Source organism: Dreissena polymorpha, chromosome 1, assembly GCF_020536995.1.
Source record: "Dreissena polymorpha isolate Duluth1 chromosome 1, UMN_Dpol_1.0, whole genome shotgun sequence".
NCBI classification, from domain to species: Eukaryota; Metazoa; Mollusca; class Bivalvia; order Myida; family Dreissenidae; genus Dreissena; species Dreissena polymorpha.
This window is the reverse complement of record NC_068355.1, coordinates 22,915,055-22,937,402: the sequence shown is the minus strand read 5'-3', so window position 1 is coordinate 22,937,402 and position 22,348 is coordinate 22,915,055. Positions and strand designations below refer to the sequence as shown.

The 22,348-nt window shown below is 35.5% G+C and overlaps 2 protein-coding genes and 1 pseudogene across 3 annotated transcripts in view; 2 read left to right on the top strand and 1 right to left on the bottom strand.

Moving 5' to 3' along the window:
- The window catches only part of LOC127874187 (uncharacterized), a 365,429-nt gene that overhangs the window by 83,612 nt on the left and 259,469 nt on the right, over window positions 1–22,348 (top strand). The gene's annotated exons all lie outside the window — the stretch shown is intronic.
- LOC127874201 (uncharacterized) lies at window positions 1,490–11,797 on the top strand (annotated as a pseudogene).
- LOC127874207 (ATP-dependent DNA helicase RecQ-like) lies at window positions 14,586–17,411 on the bottom strand. Its single transcript, XM_052418437.1, has 2 exons — window positions 16,968–17,411; window positions 14,586–16,483 (listed from the first exon to the last, which is right to left on the bottom strand). The coding sequence occupies exons 1-2, from the start codon at window positions 17,396–17,398 to the stop codon at window positions 15,577–15,579; spliced, it is 1,338 nt and encodes a 445-aa protein (XP_052274397.1). The 5' UTR covers window positions 17,399–17,411; the 3' UTR covers window positions 14,586–15,576.

The following is a 22,348-nucleotide window of genomic DNA, read 5'->3' as shown; positions in this document are numbered from 1 at the left end:
CTGCATCTAATTCCCAAATATGCAACGGACGACGTTTATGGTCCTGCCTTTTCTTTATACATATATCAGAGTGTTCAAGGCTAGTATCAGTTTTAAAGATCAACCGATCTTATTCCAAACGATGTAACCAAAAACGTACGTCACGCAGCTTCTAAGCAAATTCCATTCGCCTAAAAGCTAGCGAACTCGGGGATTCGGCTGTGAGATTTCGACAAAATCCCTGTACTTCAATAAATGCACCACAAATTCTCGTCTGTCAACGTCGCTGCCAATGAAATACATGTTGCAGACACACTTAGGAAACAGTTGATAACCACAAAAAGAATGGGCGCGATCGCGAAATGGCTTTTCATCCAGAAGAGAAAGAGAACTCTTTACAAATAGGCACTACTTTTGACAATCACCACAAGCACATTTCTTAGTGAGTTTTCACCATAAATGAGAAAATCGTGCTGCAGCGACTATTTCCGGAAACCCCCGCAAAATGTGAAAATTAGCATAATTAACCAGCCATTAGCGCATGCCCACAACAAACACAAATGCAACGTTTCACAAGTGCACTTTACATACATTATAGTGCACACAACATACATTTACTTATTTTATGCACTAATCATCACAACTCAATAAAAAATCACTCAAAAGACAATACGAAATCCGCTTGGAACTACTTTCCACATCCACTTCTACTTTCCTTTTGCTTTCACCATTATACTTTCAGTTTCACTTTACTGGCACAATCCGCAATTACATGACTTTGCTCAACATATCACAATTACATAGAATAAATACATAAATAGCAACGTACTAAATAACTTGTCTTATATCTAAAAAATCATTCCATCAAATGCCTCTCGTACCCGCTATTTGGTATGCTGACAAGAGCCCTTTCGACGTAGTCATATAATTTAAATAAGACAATATTGCTAATTATTGCTAATAACGTAATAAATTCATAATAAATATATAAATTATAAACTAATTATCATTTTATAACAAAAGTTACGCATTTTTATAAATTAGTTATTTGGGGAAAAGATTCAGGAAAAGAGTTCATACACATTATTTATATGGCGAATTAGGACGGAACCCCTTATCTGTCATACGAAAATTACACATATTTAAATATTGTTTTAAAATGACATCGTGTACAAATGATAGTCTCATAAAAATAAAATGTACACAACACATATGATATCTATTTCTTTTAATTTAACATAAACAGTCCATAATTTATAGTTTTGTTTAAAAGTCTTTGTACATTTCGGCAAAAAAAAGAAGTGATAATCAATATGTCAATATGTTTTTCATTAAGCGCCCTTTATGAAAAACGTCCAAAAACTCAATACCTTAAATTCCGTCGAAATAAGATAGTTAAATCTATATGATTTGGTCTCGCTGAATCCGAATCCGGTGCTACCTTTCCGTTACCCGTTAAAGGGTACATAACATTCAAATATATTTCATCATTGCAAACAACACTGCATCGTCGGATACCCACGACTAATTCATTCCGTTACTCTCCAGCATTAGCCGTGGGACAATATAACCAATACACGCCGTTTTGACCTTAACTGTAACCTCTCAGTAGACCAATGAAATCGCAGTTTACAAAAAGAATACTCTTCGCTTTGGAGGTGTCAATGCTTCGCCTACAACAACAATGGCGGCTGCCATAGGAAACAAATGTGTGTTTTGTTTTCAAGTAATAAAAGGTAAAAATTACAGAAATCTAACATCGAACGAATCTTTAAATGACTTTGGCATTATTCTAAAACAAATTAATTTAGAGGAAACTGGAAACGCGTGCAATGTTTGTGTTAATAAGCTAAATAGACTTCGATCATTTGACAAAAAAATAGAGTGCCTGGAAATCGAAAAAAGTGAACTTCTACAAACAATAAAATCCCTGCCAGGGGCGGTTGCGAAAAGCAAAGGTGGCAATGTTACGCCACATGGTAAGTTAACTTATTTTGTTTACTTGTGTTGTTTTGAAGTCGCCATTTAACACCAGTTTCTTCTTTCAGAAGAATACAATTTATCATTATGCTTATTTGTGTGAGCTTCCTAATGATATATTGTTGCAATCAATGCAGTGTTTTCAACGGTCCTTAGTTATATTAAAACAACTTATTTCTGATAAACATTGTCCAGTCTTCACACTAGCTAATATGATTATAGGTGCTACCTAATTAACGGGCAAAAGCTTTTTAAGTTTTTTTGATAACCATGTATTTTTAATAAATATATGGACATGGTTGTGTTCAAAATATGATAATTGTTGCAATAATTGAGTAATGCATAAAAAAAATCAATCTTAAAACGAGTTACATGTTCCAAGCTTAAAGATCTAGCATCTTATATATTTTTTTGTTTTCTAAATTCTAGCACAGGAATTTATAGCTGGTTCGGTGTCTGTGGTATAGTGGATGGGGTGTCTGCTAACTGGCTTAGTCACTGGGAGGTCTCTGTATTGATCCTTTAAGTGGGAGCATTCTTTAGATAACCCCATAAGACATACTATGGCGTACCATTTGGGTTGAAAGTCAAGAAGACCTACACGTTAAACAGAGAAATGTACGTCGAAGTACAATAATTGTACGTCGACATGAATATAAAATACACTTTGAAGTATATATTTGTACATCAAAGTACAATTTGTACTTCGACATACATGTTTGTACTTCTACGTACACATTTTCTGAACAGCCAATCAAAACACTAGTCTCTTGAGCCGCTTTTCCTTCAGATTTATTCATAATAAATGTTTAAAATCTCTTTTTTAGTTGAGGACAAAATGAATAAAAATATCAGAATGGCAAAAAAAACAACACAGAAGTTTCAAGTATTTAATGCATTGAAATAGATTATATACAAATTTGAAGAAGATTCAATTGTTACCTTTTTAAAATTAAAATTATTCAGCATATTGTGTGTATGAAATGATCATGCGGGGGGAGTATTACGACCGTCCAGCGCATTACTGTGTAGGAAATTCCCAATGGTAACCAGTTACCAAGCATTAATGGGATAAATAATGTATTATAAACTCCCTGTTGATCGTATTTTGTGATAACCATAACTAGCATAAGTCAGAGGTTAATTCCGCCACGCCAGGTCAATAAATACGCACAATATCTATGAGTTAGCGGTCGATAGTCGCATAATTTGGTATAAATTATAATAATAATAATGTTTAATAAATACGCACAATATCTATGAGTAAGTGGTCGATAGGCGCATAATTCGGTATAAATAATAATAATAATGTTCAATGTCAAAAATCTCTAAAAGCAACAGACGTAAGGTGTCTTCTGATTGGCTAACACTCAAGTGTCGGTGAAAATTGTACGTCGAAGTACATTTCTCGTTCTACTTAGCAGGTCTTGTACTCTTTCGAGGTCATGGTACGTCATATAGACACTAAGTTAGTACTGGTCCTACCCAGGAAACAGTTTGTTTCATCAAATGTCTCAATTCAACTTGACAGCTTGCTAAAGCAGTTGCATTTAGCATACAGTACACTGATTTAACATAATCAAAATCATGTGATGTGTCAAATCAATTTTGATTGACAAATTTGACAGGATTTTTTTTTAATCCAATAAGTTTTAGACTGTCAAATAAACACACACTACGTATTGAAAGCCATACCTGGAGCTTTCGTCTGTATATCACTGACTTCATCAGAAGAATGATTTCTACTGTTGGGAAACGTTAACACCACTAATTGTCTTCTTATTTATTATCAATGTATAATTATGTGTAACAGCATAACAACATACTTGATTCGCAATTGAAATATTTAATAAATACAGGTATCTTGCAGGTTTCTAATTTTCTTTCCCAAACTATTGTTGAATAGTTTAAATTTTGTCGCCACTAAAAAACTAGCCATTTTGTAGCAATTCTAAAATCACAGTCTAAACTGCATACACTTAGCTCTATAGTTACAATTTGAATGCAAATATGAGAATGCATCATGTTATATCATCCATATTTTTTTATTTAAACATTCAAATACCACATAACACAGTACATATATAAAAAGGTATATGGTATTGTGTGGAGATACAAAACACTTCACATCATTTTTTTGCACATAAAATAATAGTTACAAAATAAGTAAAACTAAAACACTGTCATCAGCCTACATTTCAAGAATATTTACGTATATGAAATTACAAAGTGGTGTTATTGTATTACCTTTTACTAAATTAACATTGCTGGTTTTGTACTAGCCATAAAACATTTATCATGGATTAACAAGTAACAACCAATTTATTAATTACACAATAGAACGGAAATCATATTAATTGCATTATGCATTTACTAAACAAGCTATTTGCTACTGTTTAGAATTACACTATCTTACTAAAATTGATCACAGGTACTTAGTGCTTTTACATACTTGTGGTAAGTTTTGTATTACTAGTTTGACAATAATCGGCAGACACTTGTTGATATACAGCCTAAATTTGCATGGGAACTCTCATATTTTTTCAGCATAATTGCCTTCAAATTGTTAATTTAACAACCCTTTGACATTGTTTGCACATCTGATCTTATTATACAATAGCTGATTTTTGTTTATAGATAGACATATATAGTTCAAAGTTCTATAAAAGTTCACACATGTTCCATCCAAGTAAACAAACAGAACCAATAAAGATCACCACAGATAATAACTGTGTGTATAGCTTGGAAATTTGATAGTTCAGGAATCCCTCCTTTGTTGATTTCTGTAAACCAAAACTGTCAGTTTTGCTGGATAGAATGGCTTGTATGATGCCCAGCTCTTGCCTTCACAGAACATCTTCTAAAAACGGAAAACCAACAAATATCTTAAAATTTTATCAATAATGCAGACAATTTATAAATGTCTTGTTTTTTGTTGATTTCGAATCTGGGAGATTTTTTACGTAAGATTGTGGTACGAAAATCAAACGGTATCGGATTTTGTGGTTTTAGGCCTAAACTTATTATAGTGATATGTAACCTTTCGGGGATATCGGTAAAGTGCGAGCAGACGAGGTGTAAATACGTTAAAAATTAAAGCTAAAAGACTAAAAAGTTAGATCGGAATATCATTAAATTTTGTGAATAAATGTGTTTCTGGTGGATAACAACGACAACTTGCCAGAATATTGCTCATGATCACACGTAAAACCTCTTTCTGAGACATTGTGTACACACCGGTCTTACTGACAATAACGAAGTGACGTCACCATCTATGTATAGAATGCTTTCTGAGAGCGAATGGAAAATGCGTCACATATTCTGACAAATAAACAGTAGGGTGTCGTTATTGAAATACCGCGAGAATACTGGAAGAATAGAGATGCCAACTATAATGTTTAAAACAAATAATTTTTTAACAAGCGTTTGTGATTTGTCAGGATAATAATAACAATAAGATATCGAAAAGATCAAAGCAAATAAATTCGACAGAAATCTGAGATTCGGCAATATATCAAAGACGGGTTATGTTCACTTAAATTGTGTTTGGTAAAGACTGTCACTATATGTAGTGAACCAGTCTTCGGCTTATACCCACTGAAGAAGAGCATTCAGGGGAGATAATTTAGTAATGACTTAATTCTGGAACGGTTGCGAAGAAAAACAAATAATGCGAGAATATTAAGTGCGATTCGCTACACATTTATGATGTCATTGATATAACTTTTCCTGAGGTATGTATTTACATGTGATTTAGCATATGTCAAAGTGTTTTTGATTTGTTCAAGTTCATAAATAGCATCGCGAAAATATATGTCGCGTGGCAAATTTTTTTGAGACGTATCCATATGTGGTATTCCTATGTAATTTTATGTCTAAATTCCCATATGTATGAACGGTCAACGCCCGCTTTGCGGGCTTTTGCCCGTATAATACATGTATAAGCCCAACAGCCTGGTGTTAGTGCAATTAATCCAGGTTACTAGAAATAAACAATTTGTATAGTGTTGCAAATGCATTTTCATCTGTTTCTATGCAAACAATATTTATATTCAAGCTAGTTGTTCATATATTTTACTGCGAAGACTGTGTAGTTAATATACATGTACCAGTTATCAGCAAATTTTTATTGCACATAATTAAAAAAAAAAAGATGAGAATATCACCCAGTCATATTATATAATAAATATTTTGCTATCAAATTCCCTTCTGTTGTTTTTGTATGCCGAAAGTTCTGTTATTATTGTTATTTGTTGATGCATATTAGTTTTAGGGTAAACTAACTCCCAATTCTAAGTTAAGAATGGCTTAAGAATTGTTATTGTTAGAAGAAAGTTGCCTTGTATTCTTTTTAAACTCAAGCATTTACTATAATTTCAATTTATTATAATTTATACATGTATACTGCAAGCCATGTTAAATATAAAATTCCTGGTAATTTCAGGTTCAAAGAAAGTGAAACGTGCTCTTGAGTCTTCACCTTCAGGTTTGACTCCCAAGAGCAAAAGGACGCTATTTAGAACACCAAGAAAACCAACCGTATTCGCTACTAGTACTACCGGCGAAAAATCACTGAAGGTAGATGCATCAACGAGTACATGTACCAACACACTTCCGACTAGAAGAAAGTTTGATGTCAAGGTAATGATAACAAGAAGAAATACTTTTCCTAGCTTCTTTTAAATATTACACTTGGCTTATTGAGAAGGTCTTGCCAATTAAGTGCTTTTTACCACGAGCTGAGTTCAAAGCTTAACCTGGTGTCAAAACATAACTTATATGACTTTGTTGCCATGTCAAAGGTGATAAGAACCAAATGAAGTTGTATAGTGTATAGTTCCATCGAGACTTTGAGGCCTTGTAACAGTACATGCTAAAACCCGCTCTTAAAGAAATGCAATAAATGTAGCATGTATATAAATGCAATGAAACAACAAATTGTATATTTGGTGATAAGTGGCATAACCCATCGTCGGATACCCACGTTCGACCCATTCCGCTACTCTCCATTTATCGAGAGAGACTAATGCTGGAGAGTAACGGAATGAATTAGTCGTGGGTATCCGACGATGGGCATAACCATGCCTACAAAGAATGTTATTTGTTAGGAAACGTTATTAAGAAAACATTTATAGCATGAAAGCTTTTCAGTAGCATCTTTAAACGTGACGTCATTTTATGATTAAGTTTCTACGATTATTGTTCTGAATGAAAGTGACGTCATTTGCAAAATATTTATGAATGGGAATGATGTCATATGTTTGTACAATTCAATGACGTCACTTTATAGTAAACTTCGTAATAAGAAGGGCGGAGTAGTGAAAAAATAGTTCATGTCCAAAAGCTTGAACCAAATCAATCAGAATCGAGATAGAATGGAAATAATTATTTTCTATGATGGTTTATTGTCGAATAACCCACAGTAAGGAGTATAGATGTTAGAATCGAAATAATAATTTTCTATGATGGTTTATTGTCGAATAACCCACAGTATGGAGTACAGACGCGTGTTATCAAATCACTCGTGCTTCGCACTCGTGATTTAATTCCTACGCATCTATACTCCTTACTGTGGGATATTCGACAACAAACCATGATAGAAAAATATTATTCCTAAAATACACAATGGAAAAAATTGTTCAAAATTCCATTCCTTGAATGATCCCATAAAGTTAATATTTTTCCCTAAAGGTTATATTGTCTTTTGTCTCTTTATAGGTAACAGTGATGTATAATTCAACTGAAAGATGTAAAATCATAACTGATAGTGCAGAACAGACTGCAATCAAAGCCATGATGAATGGAAAAGGACCAGAAACAGTATTGAAACAGCTGTCAAAATGTAGTAAATACAGGTCAGCAATGGCAAAATGTGTTAGCAAGGACATAATACAAGAAGTGTCAAAATTGTCAAAGCGTTCAGAAAGTGACTTTAAAGTGAATTCTGAAAACGATCTAATGAACTTTAAGTGGGAAGATCAAGCCAAAATGATCAGAACAAAAGTTCCAACTCTAGCAGCTATCATCAGCTGTGTTATTGGTGAAAAGCAAAAAAGCATGGCTCGATTTGTTGTTGCTGTTGGTGTGATGTTGTATGCCAGATGTCAGCTGCTGAATCTTCTTCAGTTCGTTCTTGGTCTAGTGCTAGACAGTTGTGGCTTGAACAAAGAGGTATCAACCCAATTTTAATTAAACCATAGTTAATGCGAGAACTAGCCTTGAATGTACATGTATGTCACCAAATCAATAGATTTTGCATGTATTGTTAATTGAACTGAATTTCAATCATAAATTATTTAATTATTGTAATATCATTATTGCTGTACTCTTTTGCTATTTAAAAATACACTAGAGATGCATTGTTAGCGTAAACTGATTTGGCGTACATGTCACAAATTTTGACAACATCGCGTGCTAATTTTCACAAAAAAACAGGCTAGGGCGTCTCACAAATTTGAAATCTGAAAAACCTCTGTACTATCAGTATCTCAAGTGAAGTCAACTTCACAAGGGCATGTGGCCCAACAATTTAATGGCTTCCATTACACTATCAAACACTGAGAGAATTGGATCTTGTTATCTGATGGATCTTGTTAGGTTTCTTAGGGTGCTATATTTTACAAAACCTAAAAGTGAAAGAAACATTTCAAACAATAATGATTGTGTGTCTGCATGAATTTGATGTTGTATGAATTTCTGTTTCAGGGATTAAATATTATGCATGACTTGGGCTTGGTTGTGTCATACACAAGTGTACATAAGAAAAGGAAGGACCTTGTGAAGAAACAGAAGGTAAATATCGACCAAGTAATTACACGTTTTGTGGAACGGGGTCAACTTAATGGGTCTGACAATAGGCACAAAACCATTGAAGTACTTGGGGACAATTTAGATATCACCATAGCACCCACACACATGACAAAGGACAATCAAAGAAAGAGTCTACATTGGTTTTTAACCATGGTGAAACAAAGAAGGGTGACATATGAAGACCTACACATAGAAGGTCCAGTTCCAGAACAACCATGTGTGACAATGATTCCATCATATAAATGGCTTCCGTCAGAGGAAAACATAAAAAGTGTTCTTCATAACTTCAAGTTCCATGTTGCTTGTGTGTTAATGAAGTATGTTGATGTATTTAAACCTCTGATTGATTCATATCCTGAATACATTTCACATCCATTCTTAGAATTCACAAAACAAAAGTCTGTTATTCTGAATACCAATCTTATAGATGAGAGTGAAAATTCAACTCAAGGGATGATAAAAAATTTACAATGACTGTGCCTGTAGTAGATGGAAATATAATACAAAGGGTTGTATTTGGGGGAGATGTACTCACAAATGAAAGGGCATTTTCTGCCCAACAAGCCATGCAGAACAACTCCACTGATCGTGATCGACTGTTTGGTATGATACATCGGCCTGAAGGTCTCCACCGGCAGTTCAACTTCCTACTCGTAACTCTTCCGTTTTCGAGTTCAACAGTTCTTGTTTTACTGTTCTCATTTTGACGCATGTAAGTTGGTTGTTATTGTTAGTAAATATGGTATTGAAGGTTAAATCCAATGAAATTCCAGGACTGTTATTTTGAAACAAGTGTTTGGTCTCTTGAAATTTAATATTTATTTGAATTCATATTCAATTTTAACAAACTTATATAAAAATTATTCTAAACAAAGGAATTAAAAACAACAATAACAAAAAGCAGAAAAATCAAATAAGAAATATTTCTTAACCGTCAGTTTAAGCTAGTCTCTTTTTGAGACTAGCGAGTCTTTATTTCTGCATAGCATAATGTGTGAAAAGTAACGTTGGATTTAGCAACAATACCATGCCATAGTTTAGTTTTATTGTCCCCTACGTGTTTTACCGGAGGGAACTTATGGTTTGCGCTCTGTCCGTCCGTCAGTCTGTCTGTCACACTTTTCTGGATCCTGAGATAACTTTAAAAGTTCTTCATATATTTTTTCATGAAACTTGAAACATAGACAGATGGCAATATGAAGATTATGCATGTAATTTCCTATTGTTCCTGCGTCAAGAATTCTGGTTGCTATGGCAACTTTTACTTTAAAAAATAAAATAATCTGACAATGGTGGAGCCAGTAGGGGACATCATTGCTTGGCAATAGTCTTGTTATTTGCGCTTTAAAGAACACATTTAATGTTCATTGGTCAGTTTTCTTAACAAAGGACAAACAATTTAAATCATCAAATTTTGGTTGTTTTCGACTTAGACATGCCTATGCAGATTAATATATTTCTTAAGGTCAATTTATCAACTGTAAGATATTTGGTTTTTGGTTTGCATGCATGTTAACTGTCACAAGGACAACACATTTCACAAGGGCATGTATCTGAAAATGTAATTTTACTATACTCGTGTCTTATGTTTATGCCCCGAGATCGAATGATCAGGGGCATGTTGTTTTTTGCCTGTCTGTCTGTCATTGTGTGTGACCCAAAACTTTAACCTTGGTAATAACTTTTGCAATATTGAAGAAAGCAACTTGATATTTGGCATGCATGTGTATCTCATGGAGCTGCACATTTTGAGTGGTGAAAGGTCAAGGTCATCCTACAAGGTCAAAGGTCAAATATATGGCTTCGAAGCAACTATTGCAAAGAATTTCAAGAAACATACAACAGAGTATGGGGATACGACCTTCGAAATATTAGTTACTAGTATTCAACAGTACACTCTTTAGTGAAGGAAAATTGAAATGAACAGTGCGACTTATAAAGTAGTTTATGTGCTTTTATGCTAAAGTCAATATTTTTTTATCAATATAATTCTTATATTTATACAACAATGTTCTGTGTCCAGCGATTTTCCTTGTCAAATTGGGAAAAGTACCCGTACCGGTCCGATTGGGAAAAATTGAGTCGTGAAAACCTCAAAATTGGGAAAAATCGAGTCGTGAAATCCTGAAATTGGGAAAATCGCGTCGTGAAGTTTGGGTCTTATTGAATACATCATACAGTTCATACTTAATTGAACATACCCATTTAAATAATCATTTGCAGGCATGCCTTAATGACCATTAAGTTATAAAGTTTATATAAATAACAAAATATTATAAAGAACACACCAAATCAATTACTAGTTGTTTTAATCTCTTTTAAAGCAATGTCTCTCTCTTTCATTTTTGTGAAATTTCAACAATCTTTGATGTTTAATCATCACTCAGTTGCTTGCATCCCTCCCTGCACAGCATCATTATTGCTGTCAATGTGTCCTGTGATTGATGGTTCCGATTGGTTTTTTGGCATAATATTTGCTATTATGACTCATTTCAAACTACGATAAGGTTACAAACCGACGTAAAACAGTACGCTGGCTGCCTGGCAAAAGAACCGGAAACAGTAACAACTCTATTGATTGAATGCGCTGAATAATAAAACCCGAAATTAATCGAGCGCGTGGTTACACACAACTATACGATTTTCTTTGTTCGCTCGCCGAAAGTTGGTTTTTTTACGAAACTTTCTATCGTTTTGAGAAAAAATTCGGACGCTGATTGGGATTTTTCCAGATGCCGATTGGGAATTTGGGAATTTTCGCTCGATTGGGAAAGTACCGTTTTGGGAATTTGGGAATTTTCGTTCGATTGGGAAAGTACCGTTTACCGGTACTTTATAAAGAAGGAGGAAAATCGCTGGTGTCTTTTTCATGAGATCATTTATTTCTATCGTTTTGTATCTTCAGTGTATTTATCAGCTCTTCTACAAGGCAAGCAGCTCTATGGACACAGGCTCCATGTACCAGCTACGCAACCTGATTAACCGCAGAGATGTGACAGGACCAGACGATGTTGTGCAAAAATTTCGGTAGTTTTCCAAGAAAACATTCCAATTTTAACAACCGATACATTAAAATTTAATTACCAGAAAATGTAAAAGAGGCTCTATGTGTACTCTTGTAATAGCACACCATGGGTTTATGTAGAATTTGAAATGAGTATTTAAATGTGACCCCATGTTTAAAAATTTAAGGGGTCAAATTGAAAATCCCATTGTCAAAAATACAACATTTACAGATGATTGTTTCTTGGCATTAAATAAATTAACTTAATAGTTTTATGAATAGTAATTTGTGTTATAAGATAAAACCTAAAGACAAATACTTTTTTTCTTTTATTTATATCAAATGATTTAGAAGTTGCTCTATGTTTCCATGGATAATTTTCTAAAAACAATATATTGCTTTGGCAGACGAGCTGTTAAATAAACTTCTATATATATACCCGGTATTTATGTTGGAAAATTTGACCACAAAATTGAATACTTTGCTTATTGTTAATTATCTTTGCAGGCCACATCAGCAGTTCCTTGAGGATGTTACAGACAGCTACATTGTTGCAGCCTGCCTTGATGTTATGGAAGAAGGCTGCTCAAACAAAAACAATATCGAGTTTGTAGAAAAAATATCGCAGAAGGTTATGGACTGTTTTAATCTTGGTGTTACTGAGAATTCAAGTATTTCAAGAATACGTAATGACCTTGAAGCAATACACGCTGATGAACAGAAGCTCTTTGCAATGAGAGTAAATGACCATTACCAATGTGCTTTGTGTGGAAAATGTTTCACCTCACTTGTTTGGTTTAAGAAACATTTAACTAACAAACACCATTGGAAGCTCCATCAAGCAAATACCAATGAACATTGTAATAATGCAGTCGGACAATTCCTATTCATGTCTCTTCTTTTTAGGGACACATGTGATTCGTACAAAATGTGTGACGGTGCAAGATCAGTATGCAATGCCCATTTTGAGTGGCTTTACGATTCTGCTTTGAAACACTCTAAGTATAAAATTTGGTTATGGCGAATGATAACATACACGCTGTCAATTCTGGGTTTCCGAGAAAGTTTTGAATACAAATGGAATATCAGTGTTAATTTGAATGGGGGAATTCGCAACAACATTCCTAATGACAATGCAGTAGAAATACAGGTCAATAACATAAAAAGAGAACTGAACACACAAGGAGCAAACAAGTCATATGAATCAGCGAAACAGATATGCATGACAACACAAGTTATTCACGCTATCAAGCAGAATCTCATGAGAACGTCCAGAACAGCAAAGTCAAAGAGTACAAGGCCTGAAGCGGACAAAAGTGGTGATATTATGAAAATGGTTGAGTTTCTCAGACAAAAAGGTGCCATAAAAAATGTGTGCTGGAATAGTTTTCAAAATTTTAGAGAACCTTTGAGTGTTATTAATGCTGAGGAACTTCATGCATGGATTGGTGAGCAGAAAAGAATTGCAAATATGTTTATGTAAATCATATAGTAAACCACTGTGCACTAGTAGTTTTTTAGGTGATGACAAATTAACTAAATCAGTAATTGTGACTTTCAGTGTTACAAATAATGAAAAATCTTTTATCTTAACATTTTGATGTCAGACAATATTCTGGTGAACATTTGTATTAAGTTAACTGGTACATGTACATGTCATATGCATGTTTTATTACAGTATGATTTCAATGCAGAGTTTGCTGAATTCAAGTCTTTTATTAGCTCGGCTGTTTTCGAAGAAAACCCGAGGTATTGTCATAGCCAGCTCGTCCACCGTGCATTGCGCAATAACTTTTGCAATATTGAAGATAGCTACTTGATATTTGGCATGCATGTGCAGGGTTTTTTACCTTCTGAAAGACCTGCTGAATTTCGGCCCTTTCCCCTAGATATTTTTTTCCCCTCTGACAGAAATTTTTCCCCCAAAAATGATTTTCCCCTAAAAAAAATTTTTTTTTTTTTATTTTTTTTTTAAACCTTTGAATAAATAAGTAAACCTGATTCAGTGTAGAAAATACAAAATATTGCATAATTAAATTATCTGTTGCCTTGAATTTGTTTTAAAAACAGTAAAATATGTAAAACTCTGATGTGTATCTCATGGAGCTGCACATTTTGAGTGGTAAAAGGTCAAGGTCATCCTTCAAGGTCAAAGGTCAAGTATTTTTTTTTTGTTAAATTCAAAACTGCACCCACAGCAGAGTGTTGGCATTCCCTGGACGGTGCTCTTGTTCTCTATTAATGTAACCTTTAGGCTTTGAAACGTACTTGTTAGACTTGTATTTCAAACATGTTTATGCCCCTAGCATTTTTATGCGGAAAGTTGAGAATGATTGCCCGGTCTGTACTTCTGTGACAGGTTATGTGACGTGATTGCATATTTAACTCTTGATTCTAATTTTTTTATCTGTGATGTTTCATCCATTATCTTGCTGCATCATATTTTATTTTATTGTGCATTATATGTATCTGTATCAGGAAGTGTTGACATTCGTTGTGCTAATGCAGAATTCAGTGCTGTAACTTTAAAAGATTTTTTTGCCAATATCAAATGGTATTAGTTTACTTCTATAACAGTTTCACATTTCAATACTACTGGCATGTCCTATCAGTTCATGATGGGTTCTTAACAAGGTTAGCATATTAAATGATGCAAATTGTATAATTATTTTATTGTGGTAATTTGGAAGTTTATTACATTGACGCATGTGTGGTTATATGTTAAAATTGTCATTCTTTTTCTCCGTTATTCAAATGTTTACATGTATGTAGTGAAACATTCAATTTATACATGTAACAGACAAATAAATCGTTAATATTTGTATTTTGGGTTTTATTGTTTGAAGTACATGTTGAACAAACACAATTAAACAAGTAAACGCAGAATTCTTTGAAAAGTGCGAAAATAGCAAATATTTAAAAGTTGGTTATACAAAAAGTAATACAGTAACTTGTTCTTAATAATAAGGCAGCTTATAATGCATATTGATAATTATTCCAGAAGGAGCTTATTAAACACTGGGGGTCGTTCCAGCAAAGATCGTACGACAATCTTAATTTACGACTAAAATTTGAAGAGTGAAATATACAAGATGATGATAAATATCCACACAAAACATATTCCGACGGCAAAATAATAATATGCCTTGGTGTTTTGCAATAATGTTTTTTTTATATTATGAATAGTATTCTAAATTTGTCGTACAATGTTTGTTGAAACCGTCCCCTGGACCTGATAAACAAATTAACAACTATGTGCTATGAAGTATGTGTGTATATAAAGCTTAATAATAAGTTACATGAATTAAAGTATCCCAGCATACACTTGGGAATTTTATTTCACTGCTTCTGAATATCACAATTGGTATCTTACAAAGAAATCTTTCAGAAAGCTTGATATCATAATTACAGGGAATTTTCATCATTTTATGACCAATTTAAAGATAAAATTGGCAAATTACCTTTTTGAATAATTTTTTTTTTTTAAACCTAAACAACATGATGTAAAATATTGTTTTTTTTTTGTTCTTGGGTGAATATTTTAAATTAAACCACTTAAAATATCATCAGTACAGTTATTCCAAATGGATGCTTCTATGAACAAGTGTGTATTGATAAAAAGTATTTTATTCTTTCAAACAAAAATAATATGAAAATGTACCAAAACAATTAAAATGTGTTAAGGTTGCTACAGTACATTGTATATGTCAGGTGACATACCTGATTAATCACATATTATTGCCGAAAACGGATTAAAATGAACAAATGTAATGCCTAAATGTCTACAAATAATATCCATTCCATTAACTAAAATCACTAAAGCTGTTGGAACTTTCTGAACTAGAAGAGCTTGTTTCAACATCAGATATGTCCTCTGTCAAAGCTTGAACAACAGGATGGGCGTACAATTTACAGTCCGGACTACCACAATCACATTGTTGTTCACAAATATCACAACACAAGTGCTTTAGCAGGCCCTTATTAACATCAGTATTATATGCACTCAATAACAAATTCCTGCGACATTTTGAATCATCACTTATGTAATTCTTCATATCACTATCAATACCTTTACACTGTCTGCCACAATATAATAAAAGTGCCATAGCCTGAGTTCCATCTCTACCTGCCCTTCCCAACTGCTGAACAAAAGTATCCATGTTCTTCGGAACCCCATAGTTTATTACTTGATTTACCCCTTTAAAATTAACGCCCATGCCAGCAGCACTAGTTGCCACTAACAGTCTAATCAAGCCATCATCATGTCCCATGTCTTTTTTTATAACCTCCTTGACATTTTCTGCAGTCTGGGAATGATACATATGCACATAGTTTATGTCTTTATCCAGTTCCATTCTTAACATTGTATACACATCAGTGCAATTTTTTATGGATGTACAAAATATAAGGTATCTTTCACTTTTTTCTTTCTTGTCTTTGATTGAAGTTACCAAATACTTGAACACTAAACTAAGAGGCAAGCTTCCCGTATACCTATGACAGAATAATTTGATATTTAGACGATCTGGACTGTCAACAATTTCAAAACATTTTTGCAAACAAAATAGTTGTTTCACTTTAGTTCGAGCAGCTTTATTTGCCGTGGCAGTGATTAATAAGATGGGACACTCGACCAAAGAACGAACTTCTCCTAACTTCCCAAACCACTCGCGAAATGGCTCCTTCTCCTGCTCACTGTCTGCCTCTCCCCTAAAAATAAGAAGTACATGAACTTGTAAGTCTTTATTTGTGATGCATATTTTATTCAATCACATGCCTGACTCATTTTGAAATAATAATAATATGACATATTTACTAGCCAACAATATTTGTTTTTTATTAAGACCGGCTCAAATACTGGTAATATGTCACATGTCCTAAGCAGTTTGACTAACACGAAGACTTACTATCAAATATAGAATTGATATTCAAAATGACATTAAAATGACTATGCAACTCTTTTATAATACATCTGTCTGCACTTAGAGGTTTTAATAACATAACTTTGGTTTATATATTTTAGCAGCAGTCTCTTATACAAATACAACACAGCTAAAAGTGCTACACAAATTCTACACAGCTGAAAGCGCTAAACAATTACTACACAGCTGTTCAGTATATTACAATTATCAAACTTAAGCGGGTTTTTTCACACTGTAACACAATAATAAGGTAGGTTAATATTACTTATTACCATTGTATTATTGTATGAGCCTCATCCACAACAATAAGTTTAATGGAAGTACTGTTCGCCATCATGTCCCTCCACTTTTGAACGCCAAGAAGACTCTCCGGGGAAGAATAAATAAAGTCATGCATCCCAGATAAAATATCTGATTCTTCATTAGGATCTCGTCCGATAAACGTAGCTTTGAATCCGAGGGAAGTCAGGTATTCACATTGTTCTTTCATTATTGACAAAAGTGGAGTAACGACAACAACTTGACAGCCAGTGCACTGTTCTCTTTTGATAAATTGATAAATCTGATACACCAAGCTTTTCCCTCCACCTGTCCGAGTGCTTAAAAAGACATCGCGCCCATTTAAGAGATTTGAGATACTTTTACTCTGAAAGTCGTTTAAATTCTCAATTTTAAAGTATTCGCATGCACGACGAAAATCCATTTCTACGGACGACGCCATTCTGTTCTGTTCTGTGTTCTTCTTGAACCCCCTTTGTAGAGGAACCAAACAATCGTTTGTAGACAGTGAATAATCCTCCACCGAATATAAACACTATATTACACGTTCACACTATTCACTCCTTAAATCACACACCTTTCACTAGAATATAAGTCTATCCACTAATCGCGAATATATGCGACTTAGAACTGTACGCGCGATTTTTCATTAGTTGTTAAAATATTAAATGAGATAAAAATAAAAATAAATCATTAAATGAATTTACGGAAGGCCGGAGAGTGCTTCTGTACATACATTAGAATTGTATTGCCTTGAATAAAAATACCCAATGAACACTATTGCCAGTTTAATTAAGAATTATGCCCTTCTTTTAGTTTGTTTTTTGTGTGTGTTTGGTACGGGGTGGTCGCTGGCTTGCATTGGTCACCAAGAGCAACTGACGTGTCCTGTCCAGACCGTACAACAACCGTCCACAATGCTTCTCAAACTCGTGAAATTCTGAAGACAAATGGGTTTTCAGGAAAGTCTTTAAAGTTGGCCAACTGTTGATGAGTATGTAGAGCTGTTCGTCTACGGGTAAAGTATTAAATGAAGTCTCTGTTATCGCCCCCCACTGTCGTTCTATGTCTACCATAATTGACTGTCTAACACTATGTAGGGCACTACACTTGAGCACAAAATGTTCTGCGGTTTCGTTCTCTTCACCACACATCTGACATGTTGGGTTTATGTCATACTGGTTAAAGTTCTTACGTTTTGTTTGGAGCATGTAAGTCCCTGTGAGTAACCGTACCTTTGTTTTTAACCGTTCTGACTCTCTGGCCGTATATTCCAATGAGAGCAAAGGGAGAATCTTACCAGGCACATACTTATCTTGTCTCAGGAAAAACAATGTAGAATATAAGGGTGTTAAACTGTCTATTTGATCACTCCAGTAGCTATGAACCGCCTTGAGTACACGTGTCTTCCATTTTCCCTTCTTGGGTGTGTTGTCAGCTAAGTCAGCAACAGTCCCCAACTCGTACTTCCACATTATATGCTGAACTTGTATGAACCAGGATGAGCTGTCAACTGATTTAAAGCTAATCTGACGTTCGAGTAGCGCCCACTCAATACTGTTTCTATCTTGCGAGCATATAGTATGTAAGAAGGTCAGTGCCTGTATGTGAATTTGTGCTTCGATCGGTAAAAGTCCGGATAGAAGATATACTGCCGCATTGGCTGTGTTGTCTGGTAGTCTAAGAATTTCTTTAACAAACATTCTTTGGAATGCTTCGAGACAGTTTATAATGCGTTCAGGAGGTAATAACAGTTCCAATCCGTATAAAAGCACGGGAAGAACATAAGATTTGTAAAGATGAATTATGGACAGTACATTTAGTCCCGCTTGCCCTTTGTAACCACTACCGAATATACTATATGCTTTCCTTCTTGCTTTTTTAAAATTTTCATCCACATTAGCTTTTTGGTTGTTCAGCATAGAGTCAGTTCGTATAATACCGAGATGTATAGCTCTTTGCACAGATGGAATTTCGTCATTGTTCATGAAGAGGGGAGTAGACACGCCCTTTTTACGTTGGTGACTAACATGGATATGCACGCTCTTGGTAGGCTGTAACAGGTATCGCTCCATATTGGCGAATTCTGCTGAAATGTTTAACAGTTCCTGCGCTTCATTGGCCGTTTCGGCACATAAGCATATATCGTCCGCACAAGCACTGGCCGAACAGTTGACGTCACCAATAGTGGATCCCACCCTGGCTTCTTGTAGGCGATCAAGCAGCGGGTTAACGTAGACCTTGTATAGGTCGGTGCTCAGTACTCCACCCTGCCTAACGCCCTGCTGAACACTGAACTCAGCCGAGACACGCCCCTTCCACTTAACTGCACTAGTGGAGTCCCTATGGAAGCTATCGATTAGGCACCAATGTTTGTCGTATACTCCAATGTGACCCAGTCGTCGCATAAGGTGTTTGTGGTCTACTACATCAAACGCAGATCTCGCGTCCAGAAAGATCAAGTGCATTTCGGATCTAGTGTCATGACATTCACGATACAGTTCTTCTACTATAAAAGCTGAATTTAGTGGTGAAGAGTTCTTAGTAAAGCCCCGTTGGAATATATTCTGGCTGCTCTTTATGTTTGGTGCTATCCTATCGCGCAGTATTGCTTCAATGACCTTGCCAATCACCGGTAGAATTGTTATGCCTCTATAGTTCCCTGAAACATTGGGTTCACCTTTGTTTTTGAAAATGGGAGTCACCACACCTCTCTTCAGAGCCGCAGGAAACAGTCCACTAGCAAATACATGGGATACAACCTTTAAAAGATACTCAAAGGTGCTGTCTTCACAGTTCAATAAATGTTCGACTGACATGTTGTAAACATCAGGCGCTTTACCAGTATTCAGACTTTTAACTGCTTTTTCAAGTTCAATTTTAGTTACAGGTTGGACGTATTGATTGCGGTTCATATTCACAGTCAGTTCGTATTCGATATTGACGATTTCATCATATACATTGTCGAAAAGTTCATTGGCAGCCTGTTGCCCAAGAGCTTCAAAATGATCATGAAAACCACATAAAATTTTATCTTCTTGGTACCGTTGGTTACCTACGTATAAATCAGTAATAAACCTGCCCTGCTTGTTACGTTGGCTATTCACTAGCTTATGAAATGTTCTAGAGTCATATTTCCTGCTTTCAATTATCTTCTGTTTTAGTTCATAGTCTTTTTTCGCAATTGCCTGCCTAACACTGGATCGTAGTGCCCTCTTAGCCAAGTTCTTTTCAGTTAATAAACTACTCTCTCCACGCGGTCTACCCGCCCGCTTCCAAGCTTTGTATGCATTTTTCATGTTCATGACATTGTCTCTAATTTCTGGGTTCCACACCTTTAACTTAGGTTTAGAATTAAACGGTTTCCTTCTACTGGCAAGATTTGACGCAGATTCACTCATAAGCTCACAGAAATCTTTAACAACCTCCTCGACATTATCATCATCAATTTCAGTTTCTAGGGTTGCGAGACCGTCCTTGACCCTAATGGAATATACGTGTTTATCAATAGTTCTCCAGTTCACCCTAGTGCTTATTACGCTCTCTTCTGGCTTTATATTTAAAGTAAAATTACACAAAAGTTCAACCTTTATAGGATAGTGATCCGATGTATTTGTCCGCAGGTCATTAAGTACGACCTTTCTTGAAGTGATTAGCACTGATGGCACGTTGTACAGAAAAAAGTCTATCTCGGTGCACTCATTGCCTCGAGGGTCAAGGTATGTTTCCCCAGAATTCTCAAATTTAAGATCAAAGTCATTTACCAGTTCTTTCAAGTAATTAAGTCTTCTAGATCCATGAGCCCCTCCAAGATTTTCGTTAAAGTCGCCGCCCAAAAGGATATAATTGTCAGTGTTATATTTTAAAATGATTTCCCTTAACTGGTCCACACAATCGCAAAACTCGGTCACATTACCGCTCAACCCTCGACAGGGCATGTATACAGACACTATGACTAATCCCTTATTGTCCTTGAAGTTAGAAAGTTGCAAACATTGAATTCTGTTTCCTCCGTCGTCAAGCACGGTCACTTTTGGATCAAGTTCTTTCTTCCATAAAACACCTACCCCGCCAAAACCTCGCGGAAGCTGTGTAGGCAATAATGGGTCATTGTAATCTGTACCTTTTCCAACAGAGTTTATGTTTTCGTGAACTTCACTTAAGAGATCAGTTTGAGACTGAAATAGCCAATGTTCTTGCACAAGTATAATATCGTTACACTTAAAAATATCCGCTATGGCGAGTGTACTAGTCACAATGTTCTTACAATTAAAAGAAGCTATCCCTAACGTTTTTGGAGACTCGCTACTAGGTTCAAAACTAACACTCGATTCCGACTGTTGCGCTATCTGGGAATGTTCCGATGTTTGACGTGGTACAAAAAAGGATGCTGATCAGGAAAGCTCCTTACACTAGTGCCCGCCGGTAGATACATCAACGGTTGACCATGGACATGTCCAGGCACTACTGACACACGTTCGCTATCACTGTCTATACTGTTGCGGTTCGGTACACTCTCTACTCTGTCGCTGTAGTGCATTGCTGTAGAAACCACACTTGTCGTTGACAACGTAACAGGGGGACAGCTGTTAATGTTCGTAAGGACCGGCGCAGCGCAAACACTGGCGGCGGCTGTCGAAACCACCCTAGTCGTTGACCGTGTTACAGGGGGAACGCTGGTAATGTTCGTTATGTCTGGCATATCACAAACACTGGCGGCTGTCGAAACCACACTAGTCGTTGACCGAGTTACAGGGGGAACGCTGCTAATGATCATAAGGTCCGGCGTAGCACAAACACTGGCGGCGGCTGTCGAAACCACACTAGTCGATGACCTTGTTACAGGGGGAACGCTGTTAATGTTCGTTAGGTCCGGCGTAGCACAAACTCTGGCGGCGGCTGTCGAGACCACACTAGTCGTTGACAGGGTTACAGGGGGAACGCTGTGAATGTTCGTAAGGACCGGCTTAGCACAAACACTGACGCCGGCTGTATGCACACCTATATCACTCGCGGCTTCTAGTACACGATTGCTTGAAACAATATGGCTCTTATTGTGCCGAACAGGGATATTCTCGCACTCAGTATCATGCAAAAAATTGTCTTTAAATATAAACTGCTCAAGTTCATTTTCTATTTTGTCAAAAACAAAGTTAGTTAGTCTGTCTTGTAATTTAGTCAATCTAGCCTGTATCGTGCTATTAAAGCCAGTCTGCACTTTTTCTCGCGAAGACTCGTTAGGAATTGGATCGGCATCATGCCGCTTATCATTAACACATTCTCCCGCCTCAAGACGTTCAACATTTTGACAACAAACCCGAAGTCTCTAAAGAACGAGTTGTATCATTGGTCAAAAATATCATTGGATCCCTCA

What these genes read in the sequence shown, in the direction of transcription:
- LOC127874207 (XM_052418437.1), bottom strand. Translation starts at nt 17,398, where the DNA reads ATGGATTTTCGTCGTGCATGCGAATACTTTAAAATTGAGAATTTAAAC. An exon ending in GCTCATACAATAATACAATG is followed by an intron (nt 16,484 to 16,967) that starts GTAATAAGTAAT and finishes TCTTATTTTTAG; the next exon opens with GGGAGAGGCAGACAGTGAGC.